The sequence below is a fragment of the Mobula hypostoma genome, chromosome 7 (assembly GCF_963921235.1).
Source record: "Mobula hypostoma chromosome 7, sMobHyp1.1, whole genome shotgun sequence".
Classification (NCBI taxonomy): domain Eukaryota; kingdom Metazoa; phylum Chordata; class Chondrichthyes; order Myliobatiformes; family Myliobatidae; genus Mobula; species Mobula hypostoma.
In genome coordinates this window covers 168,868,270-168,890,290 of record NC_086103.1, presented here as the reverse complement: position 1 = coordinate 168,890,290, position 22,021 = coordinate 168,868,270, and the positions used below count along the sequence as shown (strand labels likewise).

General features: G+C 40.0%; 1 protein-coding gene across 2 annotated transcripts in view; it reads right to left on the bottom strand.

Annotated features, from left to right (window-relative positions):
• Positions 1-13,057: 13,057 nt before the first annotated feature.
• The window catches only part of jade3 (jade family PHD finger 3), a 50,818-nt gene continuing 41,854 nt past the window's right edge, over positions 13,058-22,021 (bottom strand). For both annotated transcript variants that reach the window (XM_063054544.1, XM_063054545.1), the window contains 3 exons: positions 21,497-21,973; positions 21,271-21,388; positions 13,058-18,523 (listed from right to left, as the gene is read on the bottom strand). In XM_063054544.1, coding sequence (XP_062910614.1) covers positions 17,595-18,523; positions 21,271-21,388; positions 21,497-21,973 — 1,524 coding nt within the window. In that variant the 3' untranslated portion in view covers positions 13,058-17,594. The remainder of the gene's footprint in view (positions 18,524-21,270; positions 21,389-21,496; positions 21,974-22,021) is intronic.

The following is a 22,021-nucleotide window of genomic DNA, read 5'->3' as shown; positions in this document are numbered from 1 at the left end:
TGCTCCTTGTACGTTCAATGGTAGGGAGGGCTTTTCCTCTGATGGACTGTGTTGTATCCACTGCCTTTGTACTTCTCCACTCCTGGGCATTGGTGTTTCCATATCAAGCGAAGTCCATTCTGGGACAATTCATTCATCTGTGGTTCTCTCCGGACACTCAGCTCTCACCTGTGGCCCCATTTGCATGTGACAGCGGCCACACCTGGTAACTGCTTCGACAGGTGGGCTACACCAGGTAAGGGGAGCTGGTGGGCCTCATACCCCAGTGAGATAGGGACATGTCTGTCCTTGCATGTATAATCAGCTCCGACGTACATGGCAGATGAGATCTACTGTGAGATCCAACAGCCAGGAAAGCAGTTCTGCAATGTTTCAGAGGACAAAGGGCGTGACAAGGCACAGACGAAGCCATGGTTCACCTACAACAAGGGAAGACTCTAATTGTGATGACTACTTGTACGAATGGACGTGAAATTCTGAGATCGAGAGTGGGACTGACCCAATGTAACAGTGTAACACTTTAAAAACTCTCCGGCACAGGTTTATTTGTGCAGTTTACATAATCTAAACAAAGTACTGCACTAATCTGACTGCTATCATCAAATATAGTTTCTTTGGCCAGAGGGTGGTAAATCTGTGGAATTCATTGCCACAGATGACTGTGGAGGCCCAGTCACTGGGTATATTTAAAGCAGAGGTTGATAGGTTCTTGATTAGTAAGGATGTCATAGGTTATGGGGAGAAAGCAGGAGAACAGTGTTGAGAGGGATAATAAATCAGCCACGATAGAATGGTTGAACAGACTTAGCAGGCCGAATGGCCTAATTCTGCTCCTATGTCTTATCAAACCATTTTTTAAAAATCAGAATTTGTGTTGTTAATACCTAATCTGAAAACAGATAACTCTTTTAACTACATACTTAGTCTAAATCTCTAGATTTAATTCATCCCTTCTTCTCTCAGTTGCTTTCTCACATTGCATCTTCCAGAAACATGAGATCTTTCATCGTTGGGAAACTGTGGAAGAAACCCTGATTCGCACAGGTGACACCTCCACAACCAAATATGCCACTACACTTCAAGACAGTTTAGCCCCTTCTCTCAATCAAATTTGAGGACACCCAAATGCCTGCTGCCTTTGCCCTAACTTGCATCCTTTCCAATTCCTGTTAGTTCTCCCTATCCTGAATTCTCTAATCTCGAAAGTCCCTTTCTACTTCTCTAATATGCTCCACCTCCATCTGTTATCAAAAACCCTCACCGTCTAGGCCATGCCCTCTTCTTGCTACTACCATCAGGAGGTACAGAAGCCTTAGGTCCCACACCAGAGCCAGAATCGGGTTTAATATCATTGGCATATGTCATGAAATTTGTTGTTATGCAGCACCAGGTTCAGGAGCAGTTATTAACCTTCATCTATCAGGTTCTGAACTGCCATGGTTAACTTCACTCACCACCACTCCAAACTGATTCTACAACCTCAGACTCACTTTCAAGGACTCTTTACAACTCGTGTTGTTCTCAGTATTACTTTTTTATTTGCTGTTTGTTTTCTTTTGCACATCTGTAGTTTATCATTCTTTGTCTATTTATGTATGGTTTTCATGAATTCTATTGAATATCTTTTTTTACCTGTGAATGCCTACAAGAAAAAGAATCTTAAGGTAGTATATGTTAACATATATGTACTTTGAAAATGAATTGGCTTCGAACTTTGATGAAGCTCCCTCCCCGAAAATGTTCATACCGTTCTACACTATCTACATCACCACCTATTAGAGTCATAGAACACTACAGCACAGAAGCAGGCCCTTCAGCCCATCTAGTCCATCAGGAACTATTAATCTGCCTCGTCTCACCGACCCGCACCCAAATCATAGCGCTCCATACTCCTCCCATCCAGGTACCTCTACAATTTTCTCTTGACTGTTGAAATTGAACCCACACCCACCGCTTCCACTGGCAGCTCGTTCCACATTCTCACCACACTGTTTTAGTATCATCCACAAACTTACTAAAAATGCTTTGTATAGGCACAACCAAATCATTTGTGTAAATTACAATTGACAGGAGTCTCAACTCTGCCCATTGTGGCAACCTCTAGACACTGGCCTTTATTCCTACACTTCTTGTAGACCATAAAGCATAGAAGCTGAAGTAAGCCATTCAGTCCATTGAGTCTGCTGTGCCATTCAATCGTGACTGATTTATTTTCCATCTCCTGTCTCCTCCCTGCAACCTTTGACACTTTACTTATCAAGACCCTATGAACTTTCACGTTAAATATACCCAATGACTTGGCTTCCAAAGCCAACTGTGGCAATGAATTCCATAGATTCACCACCCACTGACTGAAGCATTCCTCCACATCTCTGTTCTGAAGGGATATTCTTCTATTCTGAGGCTGTCCTAGACTCCCCCACTACTGGAAACATCTTCTGCACTTCCACTCTATATGAGCCTTTCAATATTCTTTCATGAAGATAATCATGATCCACAGTTGCATATGCATACTATACACCTTCCTCTTTGTTTTTAAACCAGAGATTCAATATCTCTCAGCAACCAGAGTTCCCTACTCTTGACAATGCAAACACGAGGAAATCTGCAGATGCTGGAATTTCAAGTGACACGCATAAAAGTTGCTGGTGAACGCAGCAGGCCAGGCAGTATCTCTAGAAAGAGGTACAGTCGACGTTTCGGGCCAAGACTCTTTGTCAGGACTAACTGAAAGAAGAGAAACAGGAAAGTCTTGGACCAGAATTAAAAGCTCCTTACTAGGCAGATGCTCCTTTTCCTGCCAACAATCTCAGCCAATCATCCACTGTAAGATCCTACCAAATGGCTTCAAAAAATTGTCCTACTCCATTTCAGAACCCTTTCCTGTGAACCAATCGTATCCTTCTTCATAGCTATTTTGAGATTAATAGAATAATGGTCACCGGACCAAAATGCTCATCAACCATCACTTCTGCCACTTGCCCTATCTCATCCCCTAGGAGGAGGTCCTTCTATATATTGCTCAAACAAGCTTTCTTGGACACATTTCACAATTGGGCGTCATGGTAGTGCCGTGGTTAGCGTGGCGCTATTACAACTGGGGCCGTTCTGGAGTCCAGAGTTCTGGCGCTGTTCTGTGACGAATCCCTATGGAATGTGCAAGTTGCCCCAGGTGCTCCGGTTTCCCCCCCGCAGTCCAAAGACAAGCCAGGTAGGTTAACTGGTCATTGTAAAATGTCCCGTGATTAGGTTGGTGTTAAACCGGGGGGTTGCTGGGGCAGCGTGACTCGAAGACCAGGAGCTGAATAAATAATTAAATGTGCTGAGGGCAGCCTGCAAGTGCCAACATACTTGTGGCACCAGTGTGGCATGTCCACACTTCACTAACCCTAACCTGTACTGTATACCTTTAGAATGTGGGAGAAATTCGAGCACTCAGAGGAAACCCACACGATCACAGGGAGAACGTACAAACTCCTAACAGACAGCAGCTTGAATTGAACCCCAAATGCCCCCACTGTACAAGGTTGTGCTAAGTCCTTTTCTATCTTGCCCCCATTGTATTGTATATTTTATATTACAATAGATGCTATGTTAACACAGATTGTCATTGCTGCTCTTGCTATCAAACACCTCTCCACACTTTTTATCCTCAACCAGTGAAATTCCAATACAGTCCCCAGAATCTTCCAACTTTTCTTTAACTATATCAGTTTGCTGTCAGCTATGCTCCACACATTATCACATTCCTAAGATTTCAACTTGTTTTGACCAAAGTGAAAGTATTCCAAGTTAAGGTAGCATCCTCGACGCCCTCAGAGGACATAGCCTCATGTGAGCCTGATCCAGTGGAGATGGTCAGGTATCCCTGCTCTGTTCGGAGCAAATAGAGCAGGAGCTGATAGCCATCCCTAATGATTTGATTCAGTAAAGGTTTGTCCCACGGTTTGTTTTTGGTTGATTTGTCTTCGATGCTTTAGAGCTGGTAATTTTCCTTTAGCAAGACAGTCTCCTCTCTGTTCTGTGGCATGTGGGTTATGCTGGGAATGTTACGAATTTGCCAGTTCAGTATCAGAGATTTTGCTATTTCACCAATGTACACTGGGGTTGATCTAATAATCTTTTTGATTTAGTTTCAGTATGTACACACCAAATTAGGCAATCATGCTTCAAAGTTCAAAGTACTTTTATTATCAAAGTACTAATAACGGTAGTGTAATCACTCAAATCAAGTATGATATTCTCCTAATGGGTTGTCTATTGGTGGCTGCAGATCTACAGATTCTGGTGCAATGTGAGCAGGAGTAAGTGATAGCTATAGCTAGTGGCTGGGTCTTTCAGTTATTCAATCTCTCCTTCTGCAGCTGCTGTGAATGTTTTGTAACTTCAAAACATTAAATTAATTCAAAGAAGCACACGGCAAATTGAAAATGTGGGGTTAACTTTGTGTTTACTTTAAACAAGGCTCACACGCATCACATGGTAGCATGATAACTTATGCAATTAACGTGTTTTTTACATATAACCCATAATTAATTATTTAAACAAGAATGCATAATCAAATGATATATGTGTACAAGATTACTCAAATATAATTGAAATATGAAATACGTACACAACACACCATTTGTTCTCTGCAGCACATAAGAGATCGTTCTCATAGAGCGCAGCTCCCTCTTGAACAGATTTCTTCCAGGTGTGTCTATTGAGTGCAATATCTTCCAAGTTTTTAAATGTAATGTTGAATTTCTCCAGGCTGATTTTGATGTTATCATTGAAGTGCTTTCTTTGCCCACCAAGAGGTTTCTGATATACCTTCAAATGGGACTATCACAGTGAGTATCTGTTACCATATACTACCTTAAGACCAAAAGACATAGCAGCAGAATTAGACCATTTTGCCCATTGATTCTGCTATGGCATTCCATCATGGCTGATCCCGGATCCCACCCAACCCATACACCTACCTTCTCGCCATAACCTTTGATGCCCTGACTGATTAGGAAACTATCAACTTCCACCTTAAATATACCCATCGACTTGGCCTCCACGGCTGTCTGTGGCAGAACGTTCCACAGATTCCCTACTCTCTGGCTAAAAAAAATTCCTCCTTATCTCTGTTCTAACCCCTCAGTTTCGAGGCTGTGCCCTCTAGTTCTGGACACCCCCACCAGAGGGAACATCCTCCCCACATCCACCCTATCTAGTCCTTTCAACATTCAGTAGGTTTCAATGAGATCCCCCACACATTCTTCTAAATTTCAGTGAGATCCATTTTCTTGCAGGCATTTACAGGAAAAAAAGCAATACAATAGGATTTATGAAAAACTATAGAGAGACTAAGACTGACAAACAACCAATGTACAAAAGACGACAAACTGTGCAAATAAAAATAACACTGTGAAGATGAGCTGTGACGATTCTTTGAAAGTGAGTCCAGTATCAACCAGTATTAACTCAGTCCAGGTCAATTCTGGATTTCTAATTTGTTGTGATGCACCTACAGTCTGCAAGTAGGTGAATGCCCAATTGCTCAGCTGATGGTTTTCACAGTGGAAGTGTACCGTCTCCATGGATGTATTCAATAATTTTATATATATATGTACGTATGTGCGTTAAGGCATTGGACTAGCTACCTGAAAGTCATGAGTTCGAGCCCCAGCTGAGGGAACGTGTTATGTCCTTGAGCAAGGTACTTAATCACACAGTGCTCTGCAATGACACTGGTGCCAAGCTGTATGGGTCCTAATGCCCTTCCCTTGGACAACATTGGTGTCATGGAGAGGGGAGACTTGCAGAATGGGCAACTGCTGGTCTTCCATACAACCTTGCCCAGGCCTACGCCCTGGAGAGTGATGACTTTCCGGGCGTGGATCCATGGTCTCGCAAGACTAATGGATGCCTTTTTTTAAATTTATATTTATCACCAGTGACATAGAATTATGTGCAAATTTACTGCATAAACTGTCTCTAAGTGGTCTACTGGAGTGAAACAGAACAAGCAAATGTACAAACCTACTCCCATTTTTAAAGATGATTTTATTACCAAATTCTTCTACGTTGTTCTCCCATATGGTAAAGACATCAGGCCAAAATGTCGACTGTTTATTACTTTCCATAGATGCTGCCTGAGCCGCCGTGGTTCCTCCAGCATTTTGGGTGTGTTATTCCCCTCTACGGACTCTGTCTATACTTCTTGCTGTCTTAGTAAAGCAGCCAGTATATTAAGAAAAAACCTCCCACACCAAACATTCTCTCTTCTCCCCTTTTCTATTAGCCAAAAGTATTCTTCCCTCTAAACTGTGCGGGTGTGTGGCTGCACAATAATTTTTGTCCATGTAAAAATTTCCTGCTCAGAGCAATGGTTGGTCCGCACAGCAGTTAAAAAAAGTAGAGGGAACATTGGACAGAAAATACAAAAAGCTGAAAGCAGGTACCACCAGGCTCAGGGACAGTGTCTACCCTGATATTATAGTTCCTAGTATGATAAGATGAAATTTTGGCCCCACAACCTATGTATCTCATAATGACCAAGCACTTTACTATTTACTTGCACTGCACTTTCTTGGTAGCTGTTACACTTCATTCCGCATTCTGTCATTGCTTGACCCTGCTCTGCCCCCTGGTTCAGGAATAATTACCCTCCAACCATCAGTCTCCTGAACCAGGACAGATATCTTCACTCAACTCAGCAGTGATTCCACAAACTATGGATTCATTTTCAAGGACTCTAAAACTCACATTCTCAGTATTTATCTATCCATATATTAATTTATTTGTTTATTTATTTATTGAATGCTCCCAGTTTGTCTTCTTGTGCACATTGGTTGTTCTACTTCTTTGTTCTATTATGAATGCCCACAAGAAAATAAATCTCAGGGTAGTATGTGCTTTGATAGTAAATTTACTTTGAACTTCGAAGAAATGTGAACCCAAGCTACTGCTCTGGTGCAGTAGTTAGGAGATGCCATCTTATTATTATTGGATAATAGGAAATCTGAGGTCATGGTACTTAATTCCAGTGGCATTCCAAACAAACCATAACACTCCTTTGTCAACACAGTACCACAAGGAGGGGTGGAGGGTCTCTACTAAAGGAGGTCCTTTCCTCCGCTAGCCTGCAGGTCACCCTTGGGCAAGGTGTAGCACCTGGTTAGCCCTTCCCACCCCCTGATCAGGGTGTAGTGAAGCCATGAGAGCAGGTGGTGGATGGTCGTATGGAGAAGTTGGTACATAACTCAAGTCCTCAACAGTGGTGTTTCTACGTCCACTGACACCAGGCAGCCAATATCGGAAGAGTATTGATAATGGCTGGGGTCACCTGTCTTGAAAACACTGCCCAGAAGAAAGCAATGGCAAAGCACTTCTGTAGAAAACTTTGCCAAGACCAATCATGGTCTTAGGAAGACCATGATCGCCCACATCACACATAATGATGATGATGGCCATAAAGACAAATTGATTGGTCTTTCACCTCATTCTGGTCAGAAGGCTTTGTGTCTATGGACTCACTTTTGTTCTGAATGCAGGTGCTGGCTTTTACTGGTTGCACGATTTGTGTTTTTTTTTGCCTCTCTACACATTGGTGTTTGTTGTTTTTTTTAAATGAGCTCTTTCAGGTTTCTTGTTTTGTGGCTGCCTGTAAGGAGATGAATCTCAAGGTTGTATAATTTATACATAATTATACATACTTTGATAATAAATGTACTTTGAAGATCCCACTATCCTCAGAGGCTCTGCAGTGTTTTATGTAAAGAGGTAAAAACATGTAAGTGATATGAAGGTACACTGCAGGAACACATTTCTTTATTTTTTTAAGAGATACAGCTCAGTAACTGGCCCTTCCAGCCCATGAGCCCACAGCACCCTATTACACCCATGTGACCAATTAATCTGTATATATTTTGGAATATGGGAGGAATCCGTAGCACACAGGGAGAATGTACAAACTTCTTGGTCCGCTTGGTAGCATTGCATTTCCTCCTACACTGCAATAGCTTCCCATTGGGCAAGTGAAGGGCAGGGAAGTAGTGGAATTAAGCCAGAGTGGCTGGGGCTTTAAAGCATTACACTACCTTATAATTGTTCAGATATTTTACTAAGCCATACAGTATACCAACTACGTTGAAAGTAACTTGCCTATTACTATGACTTAAGCTCAGAAGTGAGGAATATAACTTGTGCACTTCACACTCACACTGTAAATCAGTATGTTAAAATGAATACATTTCTGGTGTGGTTTATTGGCACTTTTAAAGGTTTAGTTGCAAATCTTAATAATTAATTATCACTCATTTTACCGGGTAAGTGGAACATTTCATGTTTGTTAAACTCTGCTGGGCTATTTATCACTCTGTTACAACATATTACAAGTGTTGAAAGCAATAACTAAATCTGTAAGATGCTTGAATATTAACTTCAATAGCTACCCATCATCAAGGATCTCCACCATCCAATCCATAAACCATTCTCAGTGCTGCTATCAGAAAGGAGGTACAAGAGCCTTATGCTCTCTAGTTCAGGAGCCTGATGGCTGAATGGTAATAACTGTTCCTAAACCTGGGGGTGTGGGACCTAATGCCACTGGCTTCAACACCAAAATGTTTCCACAACTTATGAATTTAAATTCAAATTCAAGGACTCTATAACTCATGTTCTCAGCATTATTTATTGACCTATTATTATTGTAGTTGCACAGTTTTGCTCACTGGCTGCTTGGCAGTCTTTGTTTCTGTGTAGTTCCTCATTGATTCTATTGTATTTCTTTTGTGACCCTCTTACCAGAGTTGGCTTTTGCTTGCTGTGCTTCGTCAGTCAGGGCATTGGGTATGGAAGACATGATGCTATGCTGTAGCTGTACAAGATATGAAATATTATGTTTAGTTTTTGTCACCCTCCCATAGGAAAGAAGCTATTAAGCTAGAAAGAGCACAGGAAATTTATGAGAATGTTGCGCAGACTTGAGGGACCGAGTTATGGAGAGCAACTGGTTGGAATTACTTTCATTGGGGCATAGACGAATAAAGGCTGATTTATTCTACACAGAGACCTACACTGTAGCCTGACACGCACCTCTCCCAAAATGTAACTACGCGTCGCGGCAACGCAGACCGAACAACTGTGATTGGTCTGCTTGGTAGCATCACATTTCCTCCTACGCTGCAATAGCTTCCCATTGGGCAACTGAAGGGCAGGGAAGGATCTCTGGCTGCAATGCTTTCCATAAAGCTTTACAGACCTCCAAAATTATGGAGGACACATTTCGCTTTTTCGAAAAAAGACACTCGCTTTAAACTTTACCCCGAGAAAGACTACCCTGACCATGATGCCTTGCACGGGCAGGTGTGTGCGCATGCGCGACATGCCCGAATTGCAGAGTGATGCAGACACACCAACGCACAAGTATAAATGTTCACAATGCGCGTCGGCCACTTGCGTAGGTTACGGCGTCGAGTTGACGCACAAGTATAAATCAGCCTTAAGGGGGTAATCTTATAGATGTGTATAAAATCACAAGTGACATAAATGGGATCAACATGCACACAGTTTATCCCTAGAGCTGGAGAATCAAGAAATAGGGGGCACAGGTTTAAGATGAGAGGGGAGAGATTTAATAGGAACCCAAGGGGCAACTGTTTTAAACCAAAGGATGGTCAGTGTATTTATACAGGTACATAGATAGGCAAGGGTTAAAAGGATTTGGGCTAAATACAAGCAAATGGGACTAACTTAGATGGGCATCTTGGTCAGTATGGACTAGTTGGGCCAGTGAGGCCTGTTTCCATGCTGTCTGGCTCTACACTATTGGGTACAGGAGTGGAACCTGGTGTGCCCTTCTCATGCTGTCACCCATCCATTTCAAGGTCTGGTATGTTGTGTAGAGATGCTCTTCTGCACACCAGAGTTGTAACACATGGTTATTTGAGTTACTGTTGTCTTCCTGTTGGCTTGAACCAGTCTGGCCATTCTCTTCTGACTTCTGTCATTAACAAGGTTCTTTCACCCACAGAACTTCTGCTCCCTGGCTGTTTTGTTTTTTTTTTGTTTCTTGCAAGCTTCTTAGTAAGCTCTAGAGAATGTTGTGCATGAAAGTCCCAAGATCAGCAATTTCTGAGGTACTCAAACCACCCCGTCTAGCAGCAACAATCATTCCAGAGTCAAAGTCACTCAGGTCACATTTCTTCTCCATTCTGATCTTTGGTCTGGACAACTAAACCTCTTGACCATGTCTACATGTTTTTATGTTGTTATTTGCATCAACAAGCAGGCATTCTACCAAAGTAGCCACAGTATATAATTATGACTGATAATGTTACTTGAATTGCAATACAACAAGTTTCTGAACTGAGATTTTACTGGACTGTACAGCCTTTGTGTAGATCACATGGCAACACCGACCAAATAACCCAACAGAGCTTACCTTAAAAACACATTTGTGAGGCTGGAAAGCCTGAAAAGAGATACAACACTTAGGTCTTCCATTATTGTTCAACGTATAATTAAACTTGCAGTGACATAATCAACCTCCAGATGTCAGTGTTGCTATACATATGTCGCCCAACCTATTTCGATGCTGCAACTATCTGCTGGAGGTATTCAGCAGTATTTGTGGTGGGAAAGGAATTGCCATTGTGACTGAGAGTGGAGAGGGTTAGATGACCTGTATAAAGAAGAGAGTGTAAGTAGTGAGACAGGAGCTCAATGTCCAAAAACCTGAGTCCCTAGCTATATTCAGGTTCATGTTCAATAATGGATCAGAATTTACTCAATTAAGTGAAGAATTAGCTTGGGGAAGTTTTAGTCACCTAGAGTCACAAACACACTTTTGCAGCTCAGGGCACATCATCGGCAAAGTAAAGCTGGAGGTGTTCTCCACATAATTTGAAGTGTATTTCAGATTTCAATTCATTTATCACGTGGCCAATGTAACAATGAAATGCATCACTTGCATTAACAACCAACACAGCCTGAGGGTGTGCTGGGGGCAGTCCATCAGTGTTGTCACACATTCTGGTGCCAATATAGCGTGCCCTCAATAGACTGAGATAAGGGTGCAATCCTGGGGCACAACTTAATAGATCTAGAAGTAATTGCAATAATACTCAGTGGTTACTTTATTAGATACAGGAGTGGAAAGCAGTGTGGTCTTCTTCTGCAGCCCATCTGCTTCAAGGTTCGAGATGCACTTCTGCACATCACTGTTGTCGTGCGTTGTTATTTGAGTTACTGTCACCTTCATGTCAGAATAAACATACTTGCCATTCTCTCTACTCTCTCACTAACAAGGCTTTTTCACTCAAAGAGCTGTCAATGATCTGAACAATTGAACCCTTTGAACATTCCTCCATGCTTTTATGCAGAGTTGCTATCCGATGATTAGCTATTTGCATTAACGTATATACTTAATAAAGTGGCCAGAGTGTACGTGGATTGATTGGAATGGGAACCTAAGCAGAGACAATACCAGAAGAACCCATAAACAACTACATCACTGGCAGCTTGAGCAAAATGAGGAAGTTCACTTTTACAGGAGGTGGTGATGGGATCGTTGAAAAAAATGCAGACGAGAGGAATCCAGACAGTGTGGTTAACAAGTATCACCCACCAAAATGCCATTGTGGTCTTGCCAGCAAGTTGAAAAGTTGTAAATACAAGAACTACTCTCATGATTTAAGTCAAAAATTGATCCAGCTCTCTAGCAATGACAAAATATTAAACTGTGGCAGATACCAATATAATCCCTCACTCATCATTATAGCAGACAATAACATTAATGCTTGTAGACTTCATTGTTAATGGCAGCCCTGCTTCTGACATTACAATAATTACATTCATAAATTAGTTGTGGCCAAAAGTGCTTTGAACTATCTTGAGGTCATGAAACACACAAAAATATTCCCCCTGTACTAGGACATTTATGGTAAATGGTCAAGGACTTCAAAGAAAAAGAAATGCAATTGGCTGCTTCACAGCGTGGTATGGAAACACCAACACACAGGAACGGAAAAGCCTACAGAAAGCAGCAGATTCAGTCCAGCCCATCACAGGCAAAGCCCTCCCCACCATTCAGCATATTTATTTATTGAGATGCACCACAGAATAGGCCCTTTAAGCCATGCTTCCCAGCAATCTCCTCATATAATCCTAGCCTAATCACAGGACAATTTACAATGACTAATTAACCTACCAACCTGCACGTCTTTGGACTTTGGGAGGAAACCAGAGCACCCGGAGGAAACCCATGCAGTCACAGGGAGAACACACAAACTCCTTACAGGCAGTTTGAAAGCACGTTCCACCAAGCCCAATGATAGTTTCTATCCCAGTTACAAGACTATTAAATATTTAGCTAGTATAAGATTGACTCTTGACCTCAGTTTGCCTTTTGTGACCTTGCATCTAACTCCCTACCTGCACTTTATAATACTTTATTAAGCACTCCTTTAGTGCAAGGTAAAACAATATCTTAATGCACTATGGTAATGAATTGATCTATATGCATGTCTCTGCAGGTGAACAATTCAAAACCATGTGTTTGGTGGCAGCCACTGAAAATTTCTGAAAGGCACTTACGTCCCACCAGCTGACTAGTACACAAGTAAACGGGGGGGCCTATGTAATAAACCCCAGGAGCTTGTTTCTACACAGGTGCCAGGAAACCCACTTAAGTTTGGCAGTGCCATGACTTTGACAATAGTCACAGGAAGTTGCTTCTTGAAAATGACACCCTCCCAGATGGCAACATCTATCATTAAGGTCATCACGCAAGACATGCCCTCTTCTCATTGTTACCATCAGGGAGATGGCACAGGAGCCTGGAGACACACAATCATCGTTTTAAGGACAGTTTCTTTCCCTTTCTAAATGGACCGTGAACAATATCTCACTTCTCATTGCAGCTTCTGTATTTTATGCATTGCACTGTACTGCTTTCACAAAACAACAAATTTCATGACATGTGCCAGTGATACTAAACCTGATGCTAAATCTGAATCACTTGAAAATGGTTAAACCAAAGCCAACCAGACACTCCTCAGATTTTAGTATTGCTTCGGTGTTTAAATTTAATAAGTGCAGTGCAAGCATGCCTAGAATACACGAAAGAACTAAACAGCATTTTGTGCATTGTTTTTGCTATTTTTAATCAGAAAACTACCTGTAAAAGAGAATGTCCTGGAAAAAATGTCAGTGACAAAACTCCAGAATTTTCAATATATAAAACAATTGAAGTACATAAACACAAAATTCAGGTAACAAAGATTCATACTTTAAAGAGAACAGTGAATCTGAACACATGAACCATCATACACATTGAGGACAGCCCAGTTTCTTTCATTTCTTCAATTATTTAGAATGAGTTGTGCTAACATTTTACAGTACTCCATTTCTAGAGAAGGATGAAAGATTCTCTTCAAAAATAAGTAGCCTCATTTGAAGGCAAAAGACAGCACCAATAGCTCTATGGTGTTTAACTTGCAGTATTTATTATGGTAGCACCACAAAACGTTCCATGCATATTATTCACCAGAGGAAGCAAAAAAAATTATACAACTGCTTCTGCTACTGAGAGCATCTAAAATCTGCTATATATAAAAACTACTGCTTCTTTAATCTATGACATTTTGCATATGAATCACAGCTCCGGAATTTTAAAAAAAATCTCAGCATATGAAATTTAAAATGAACAGATTGGTTTACGAAGAAAATTTATTTGAAGAGGAACTGTTTTAAAGTCAAAGTCAAACTCACTATCAAACACACAGGTGCAATGATAAGCTAGGTATCAAGTGGGGAAGACATGAAGGGAGCTGTTTAACAACTCTTTAGTTCCAGCAATGATTTCGACCCCTGGAAAAAGAAAACTAAACAGCAATGAAAAGATTTTTAAAAGTTTGAGCACAGTAAAGTATTAAAATAGATCCTTACAGAAAAATGGGAGAAATTATAAAATAAAAATATGGAAAAGGCTGAGATATTAATTATTTATATTATCTTTGCAGCAGAAGACACAAAGAAAACACTATGATTGTGGAGAACTACAGGTCTAATAAGGGTTAGAGATGTAAAAGTCATTTGCATTAAGATTAATAAATAAAAAGAAAGCACTGGTGAAATTAAGGCAATTAAAAACTGACTCCCCCCAACCCCCTTAACCCAAAGGTCTACATATCAGAATTTTTTAAAAAAGGTGACTGCAGAGATAACGTCAGGATTAACTATTCATTTCCAAAATACTCTAGATTTTTAAACAGTCAAAAAGAGGAAATAAAGAATTACAGATCAGTAGATCTGGCATAGTTGTTGAGAAAACAGTGGAAATCCATTATTAAGAATATGGTCCCAGGGCACTTGGAAAATCAATGATCTTGGCAGAGTCAACAATATTATGTAAAAGAAATTGGTAGACCCAACAGATTTTTTTGAGAACATAGCTAACATGGGAAACAGTGAATATTAATCTGGATGTTCAAAAAGTTTTTGATAATTTGTCAAAGGGCTGTTAAATGAAATAAGAGATCATGGGCTTGGGAGTAAAATATTCATATAGACAAATGATTAGACTGAAAACAGTAGGAATAAATGGGTCATTTTCAAGCTTGATACTTTAACTATTGAGGTGCGGTGTGTCACAAGGATTAGTGCTATATATAAACTTACATTAATGACTAAAATGAAGGGCAGGGTGTTATATATTCACGTTTCTTGACAATACAAAGACAGATTGGAAAGTAAACTGAAGATGATTCAATCTCCAAAAGGATATAGTCTGGATGAGTAATAGGGCAAAGTGAGGACAGATGGAAGGTAATTTTGACAGGTTAATGATTTTTGTCACAATAGATATAAACTAATTTGTGTACAGTGAGATTTGAAATGAAAAACTTGAGACTTCAAAAGGCATTGATCGTATCAGATTTGGTGTATGGTGGGCAGTTTTAGACCCCATATCTAAGAAAAAATGTGCTGGCATTTGAACAGATCCAGAAGTTGTTCACAAGAATGATCTGAGAATCAACGAAGAAAGATAGTTGCTGGCTCTGGTGTTTGATGGCTCTGCACCTATACGCACTGAAGTTTAGAAAATGAGGGGCAAATCTCATTTCAACATTCATTAGTTTCAAGGCATAGGTGGAGAACACAGAGGATGTTTCAAATAGTGGAAGAATCTCAGACCAAAGGGCTCAGCCTCAATAGAAAGGCAGGCGAGGATTAATTTCTTTAGCTAGAGGATGGTGAATCTGTTGAATTCATTGCCTCAGATGACTGTGGAGGCCAAATTATTGGATATACTTAAAACGGAGATTGCTAGGTTCTTGATTAATAAGTTGTTAAAGGTTGGAGGGAGAAGGCAGGAGAATAGGGTTGAGAGGGATAATGAATTAGCCATGACTGAATGACAAGGCAGACTCAGTAAGCCAAATGCCCTAATTTTTTCGAGTCTTATGGAGTTAAAACATGCAAGTATTGACAGAAATTAGAAATGCAAGCTGGCCTAAACAGAAAGTGGGTTAGAGTACAAGTATTAAAGTGATTTTTTTCTAAATTATTATAGGGCTTTTGGTGAGGCCACGGGGTTTGATTTGTTTTGATCTGGGAGGACATGCCCATTGCAGGGCAGTGCTGTACTGATTCACTACTGATTCTTGTTATGAGGGCACTGTCATACATGGGAGGTAAATAAGAATGACCTTTCACTGACAGAGTTCAGGAAAATGAGTCAAGGTCATTGAAACTGATGGGATAAAAGTTAACTAGTTGTTTCCTCAGGATGAGAGCTTTCAATATGGAAGCAGAATCCAAGGATAAAGGATCAGTAACAAAGGAATTATTTCTTCAATCAGAGGGTTAAATACACTAGAGTTCTTTATCCCAGAGGGCTATGGATCTCAGTCATCATGCATGCTAAAATGTTGAGATTTTGTGGATGTTAAAGAAGCCAAAGGATATTGGGATCAAGGGAGTTAAGTGGGCAAGTGAAGTTAAGGTCTTGCTGAGCAATTTGCAGGACAAGGGACCATTTGGCATACTCCTGCGACAACTTATGATGCTATGACTGAAACAATTCAGTCACAACATCAAAATGGGGTGAACCTGTGACGAGAAATTGCCTTTTCAAAATTAAATATGTCACTCTACACGGCAAAAACAACAGTGGCTGTTGAAAAGGGAGGAAAGAGGAAAGGAGAAAGATTTATTATTTCTGAATTAAATAGCTTGTGCAAATTCAGTGTAGTTTAGTGCTTAAATAGAAAAACTAAATTAGCATTTCCCAACATCAATATTAAGACTACTAAATGGATTTATTACTGGGCTCTCCCATCACGTACTGTTTTTGGTAAACTTTGAACTTTTGGTTGTACAAATCCAATACAAATACTGATGACAGAGGAACATGGTGCTAAAAAAAAATCTTGTTTTCCCTGGTTACAGTTGCAAGCAGGCAAGGCAAGACATATTCTCCATGATAAAGTGTTTTTAAAAAAAGATTTAGTACATGAACATGACAAAAAGCTGTGAACATACTAGTAAATCACATGATTATAAAATCCAAGAGCCAACACTGAAAAAAGCTGCAAATTTGAGGTAATGTTTCATGTAGTTAAAAAACATGGCAGCAGGAATTACGTGCACGACCATTGTGCTAGGTCGGATGTGATACAGATGTAATGAATTGCCATAATACTCTCCAAAGCAAGGACATCCCAAATCTTATCCCGTAATTTAAAAGATGTCTGCTTCCTTTCCATGGGGGAGGGGGAAAAAAATCAACGCTTTCACTTCCACCCTCTCATCTTAGAGATTTCCTAGACAAGGAAGCAATTAATTGCAACTACTTGGTTAGTCTGAGACAATTGAAGCACGGTAACTTAACCTTGGCAGAAGATTTTAATGAGAGCACAAGGTGTTTTTAAGTTGTGGAGGCTTAAATTTGTAATTGCTTGTAACTAGCAAAAAGATTAGGCAAGTTCAAAGCTGGCCAGAACAACTCAATGAGGAGAGGGTGTTGAAATACCATTGTACCTCAATGGAAGAGGCCTAGGATGTAGGAGATGAATGAGAAAAATCAGCTTAAGACAAAGAAGAAAAAAAACAGCAGTGAAAGACTTTATACAGCACAATAACTAAAGACTAGATGGCAATGCAAAACCTTTCATGAAAAACATACTTTCTATGCAAGACACTAAGCCAAGTGCTTTTAGTTTGGGAAAACCTTTACACTTTTTTTTGGAAGCAATTATTAGCAGAATCATTTTTCCCCCAACAAGATTATCAAAAACTTTCAGTACAGCCTGTTGTGCCTGAAAACATGCTGCACATAAAACAATGCTAGTCAGAAAAAAATAATTAAGAGGTTCCTTAATAGTTTAATTAGAATGCCCCAGAGCACTACAAGGCATTCAATTAAAGAAAACTTGCATCTTTAAAATCTTTGATAAAAACATGTTGTCATTCTTCTGTTCATGGGCCAGGTCATTCTTGAGTGCAATTTGCAGTTAGTTCAAAATTTCCTTCCCATGGAGAGCATTTTAAAAAAAAAGTGGAATAGTATTGGCTCAATTACATATAGCACAAAATCCTCATTCAAGTATTGATCACCTCTGCACTGAACTGATGTGACAAAGCATGTTTAACTTGGTTCTGCTCTCCTTGTTATGCTGATGTGACCGAGAATCTCTCCCATAGTCTTGGCCTGGACTTTCTTCATCAGAGTTTCTTTTCCTTAGCCTGGTCCTTTCTTGTCTAATGTCAGTTTCTGTCTCTGAGTCGCTCAACTCAACATCGGGGCAATACCCATCATTGTCCTGATAGGCCGCCTTCGCCTGATGCTCAGAAAGCTGCTTGCTCCACAGGCGATCCTTAGCGGACGATCTCCGTATAGGCTTTTCACAGTTTCGGAAATCTTCCGAAGTCCTCACTAAATTGTCCAATCTATCTTTACAAGACTGGCCAAATTCTCCCAATTTTGATTTTCTGAAAGTACCCTGATTGGCAAAATGATTTGTAAGAGTTGTCACTTTATCGTAGGTTTGACTAGAACAGTCTCTCTGAATTACAATGCCCGACCTGCCCGATAAGCCATTTGATTTATGCAAATCTGGATTATTGCTGTCTCGAGTCTTTCCGTTGGAATTAGATGATTGTCCACGTAGTGGTATATGAAGTGCTGATGGCTTACCAGATGTCTGCTCCACATGACATTCAGTGGACAGTAAAGAATTACCTGCCTGAAGATCCTGTTTGTGGTGGATACCTGTCAATAATAGCCCATTGCTTCTTTCCTCGTGTTTATGCCAGTGATGAGACTGTAACTTCTTTTCACTAGTTCTGGAGCCTTGTGGCATTGCCAAATTGTTTTTACTGTACAAGCTACTTTCAACATTGAGGGACAGTGGACCATTGACAGCAGCAGCGGAACTACTGTTGACACTTCGTGAAGATTTTGGCGTTGCTTTTAACTTTATCGTGATTCTTGGAGGGTCATGGAACATCAGTCCTTCCCGCGGGAATGGCAAAGGCAACCCTTAAAATAAGAAAGTGCATTGAAACTTGAAACTGGTTTCACAAAGTAAATCCACCCCGTGCCTTCCTCCCAAAACACAGAAAACAGCAAAATATTAATGACCAAGAAACACAGTAGAAATAAATTAATATCCAACCAACTCTGGATTTCTATTTATCTATTACAAAGCCAAAATGCAAGCATGCACCAAAAACTACCTCAGTATTAAAAGATTACAGCATTCAGTATATACAAAGGCTGCATAATAGTATCCAATACAAAATGGACTAATACAATATACTCCAAGTACTTTTGGTCAACCTTTACTCCCAGTTGAAGGAAGGTTAGCGAGCTGCTGGTGGGCAAAGAAAATACTTCAAAGACAACATCAGAATCAACCTGAAAAAAATTTAACATTGCATCTAAAAACAGGTAAGATATTGCACTCAAAGAATCACCTGGAGGAAATCTGTTCCAGAGGGGCATGTGCTACATGAGACTGACCTCTGCTGTGCGGCAGACAATAAACAGCAGTTGCAAAAGGAGAGACTAAACCACTAAAAGACCCAACCACGAACCAAAAGGCACTAGTTACTCTTGCCCACATTGCACCAGAAAAAGTGGATCCTTATCTGCCTCTACAAGCAAATAGAGACCCCCCCCCACCCCAATAGAGCAACCTCTTGGGTTGACTAAAGTGATTGCATTATCACTACTAGTCACACCATCATGAGATGGCACCAGATGCGAAAAAGGAGAAGAACATCAGCTCTTGTTCAACTCCCCAAGATAAAGGTGACGTTAAAGAATTGTGACAAAGTCATTTGCTAGCTAGGCTACAAGTGGTGTTGGTTGACAGGGACAGGAACAGGAAGAGAAAAAAGTTGCAACTGCAAGCATAGATGTTAACCTTTTTTAAAAAAAAAGGGGTACAATACTGACACTTGTCTATATGAAAATTTATGAATAAAGAACTTAAGGCACTGCATAAAACTGCTTTACTTCTTATTTGTGGTGTCAACATCTTTGGTAACATCACTACATTTCAAACAATTCTGTTCTGTGTGCATTGTCGTTGTAAAGATTTTGGTTTATCATCACATGTACCGAGATACAGTGAAAAGCTTTTCCTTGCAAGCCACCAACTCAGTTCATGCCATACTTCATTGTAGTGAAATGAAACAATGTAGAACATAGTGTTGCAGCTATGGAGAAAGCAAAGTGCAGGTAAACATATAAAATGAAAGGGCCAAGGCGAGGTGGACTGCAAGATCAAGAATTCAGTTCTATAATTTGCTTCCCAAAAGCCAGATTCCAATAAAACACATGGTCTCAAGCTTTGTTTATACCAGGAGCTAAGGATCCCAGAAGTTGTGAACATGTTTCATTGACCAGCCTTATCTGCAATGGCTTAACAGTCCCAATGTACAAGCATCAACTTAGAGCTAATGTGGGGTAAATTTCTTCAACTTTGTGCCCATTTGCAGTTGTCTAGGAACTAATGAAACATTAAGAGATCTGGCCAAAACAGCTCAGTTGCCTGATTTAACAAACAAGCAGGTTGGAGCTACCAAGCTACCACAAGACCATAAGACGTGGGAGCAGAATTTGGCCATTTGGCCCATCAAGTCTGCTCCACCATATCATGGCTGATTTACTATCACTTTCAGCCCCAAATTCCTGCCTTCTCCCTGTAACCTTTGATGCCCTTCCTAATCAAGAACCTATCAACCTCCGCTTTAAATATAGCCAATGACTTGGCCCCTACCGCCAACTGTGGCAATGAATTCCTCAAATTCACCACCACGATACAAGACCATCAAAATTTACTCCAAGCCCTCTATAAAAAAAAACCCACCACTGTCTTTGACTAGTACTTTTTTTTTTAAACCCAAAGTTAGCTCAAATATAAAAATTTGTTAATTATATATACATTATGTCAATAGAACAAACTGTTAAAACAGTGAATGTCAATTCTTTGCAGACAATGAAGCAAATTTCAATAGATGCAATGGCTGATAGAAGGAAATGCTATTTAAAAAAACTGGAAAATTCAAAATTAAAGTTAAATAAATTTGTAAACAGAAGATGAAACATTCATAGCTCACAGAAAGTTAAAGATAACAATAAATAGGAGAACGCATAATACAGAGTGTGACAATATATGAAACAAAATTGCTTTGAGCCAGCATTTTGCAATAATTGAGACACAGATGCATCTGAAGTATGGATGAAAATAATTCTTTAAAATGTTGTAGTTAAAACCTGAGAAAGAATCACCAGTTATTGTGATGAAAGAAAGTACCATCAACCTCACCTGTGACAACAACCCACTCACAGTACCTTAATATGATTTCATGTTAGTTTAAGGTACTTCTTTTAAAAAAAATGAAAATCTAGCTGTGTAATCTCTATAATCCTCAATTTTCCTCAAAAATCAGTCTTAAAAAAATGATATCTATCTCTTCTACCCCACCCTCCCATTTCATATATTTTCCCCCAGTCCAGATAACACTAAAATGACAACTAGCTTTTCCCGCCACACAAATACTGCTTTAACTGTTGTGTATTTTTAGTTTTCAACTCCAATTTCCAGCAATTGCAGAATTTTGGCTTTGTGCTCTGGAACTTGGAATTTGTTCTCCAAATTTTACTACAAATACTTTATACACTGCCTAGCCTACAATTTTATCCTAAGCAACACAAATCTCTGAATTGCAACAGCAATCAGTAAGGATGAGAATGCACAAGTACCGATATATATTTACCTGCAGCAGCATGCTGATTCATAACTTGAATATGCAAATTGAAAAGTTGTTCTTGCACTTTACTTTGTGACAATTTCAATTTCTCTCTTCTGCTGACCATGTAACAAAGATTCCTCACCTAAAGGGAATGGATAGGAACATCAGTTTAAGCATTTTCTTAGAATTCATAAAGCAAATTATTAGCTTTTATTACAGACAAGATTTTTAAAAAAGCATGAATCCAAACCCTTTCTAAGTCTTGGCGTAGATGCATGAACATCTTCATTCTGGAATGAATTCTGTCCTCCTTTTGCTGGCCCAAGCAATTTTCTTCATCTTCCTTTGGAGGTAGTAATGGTTTACTGAAGTTGCTTTTCCTTTTCAGTTTCCAATACTCAAAAATAAATTCCACCACCTGCTCAGAGAAATGCAGTTCACTGGCTACATCGGCAACCCTCACTAAGGTATAAAATTCTTCCTCCAGCTCCTGAAGCTTCTGCGCACGCAGGCCTTTCTTCTCTGTTTCACTCTGCTTCTGTTTTTGCTCACTGATCTTCGCACTTGGCTCAGAGTCATCTTCTTGACTCTGCCTGTTCTTACTATGTTTGAGGCAGTAGGACTTGAACTTCACCTCATCACCATCATCCAGGATTGTCTTCATCTCCAGACTGTGTTCAAAAGCACAAGTTACGTGAAAGGCTGTGATGCAGCTCTTCACTGAGCACTGAGGATTAAAACATGAAAAAAAAATTAAAGAACTTGTGATAAATAT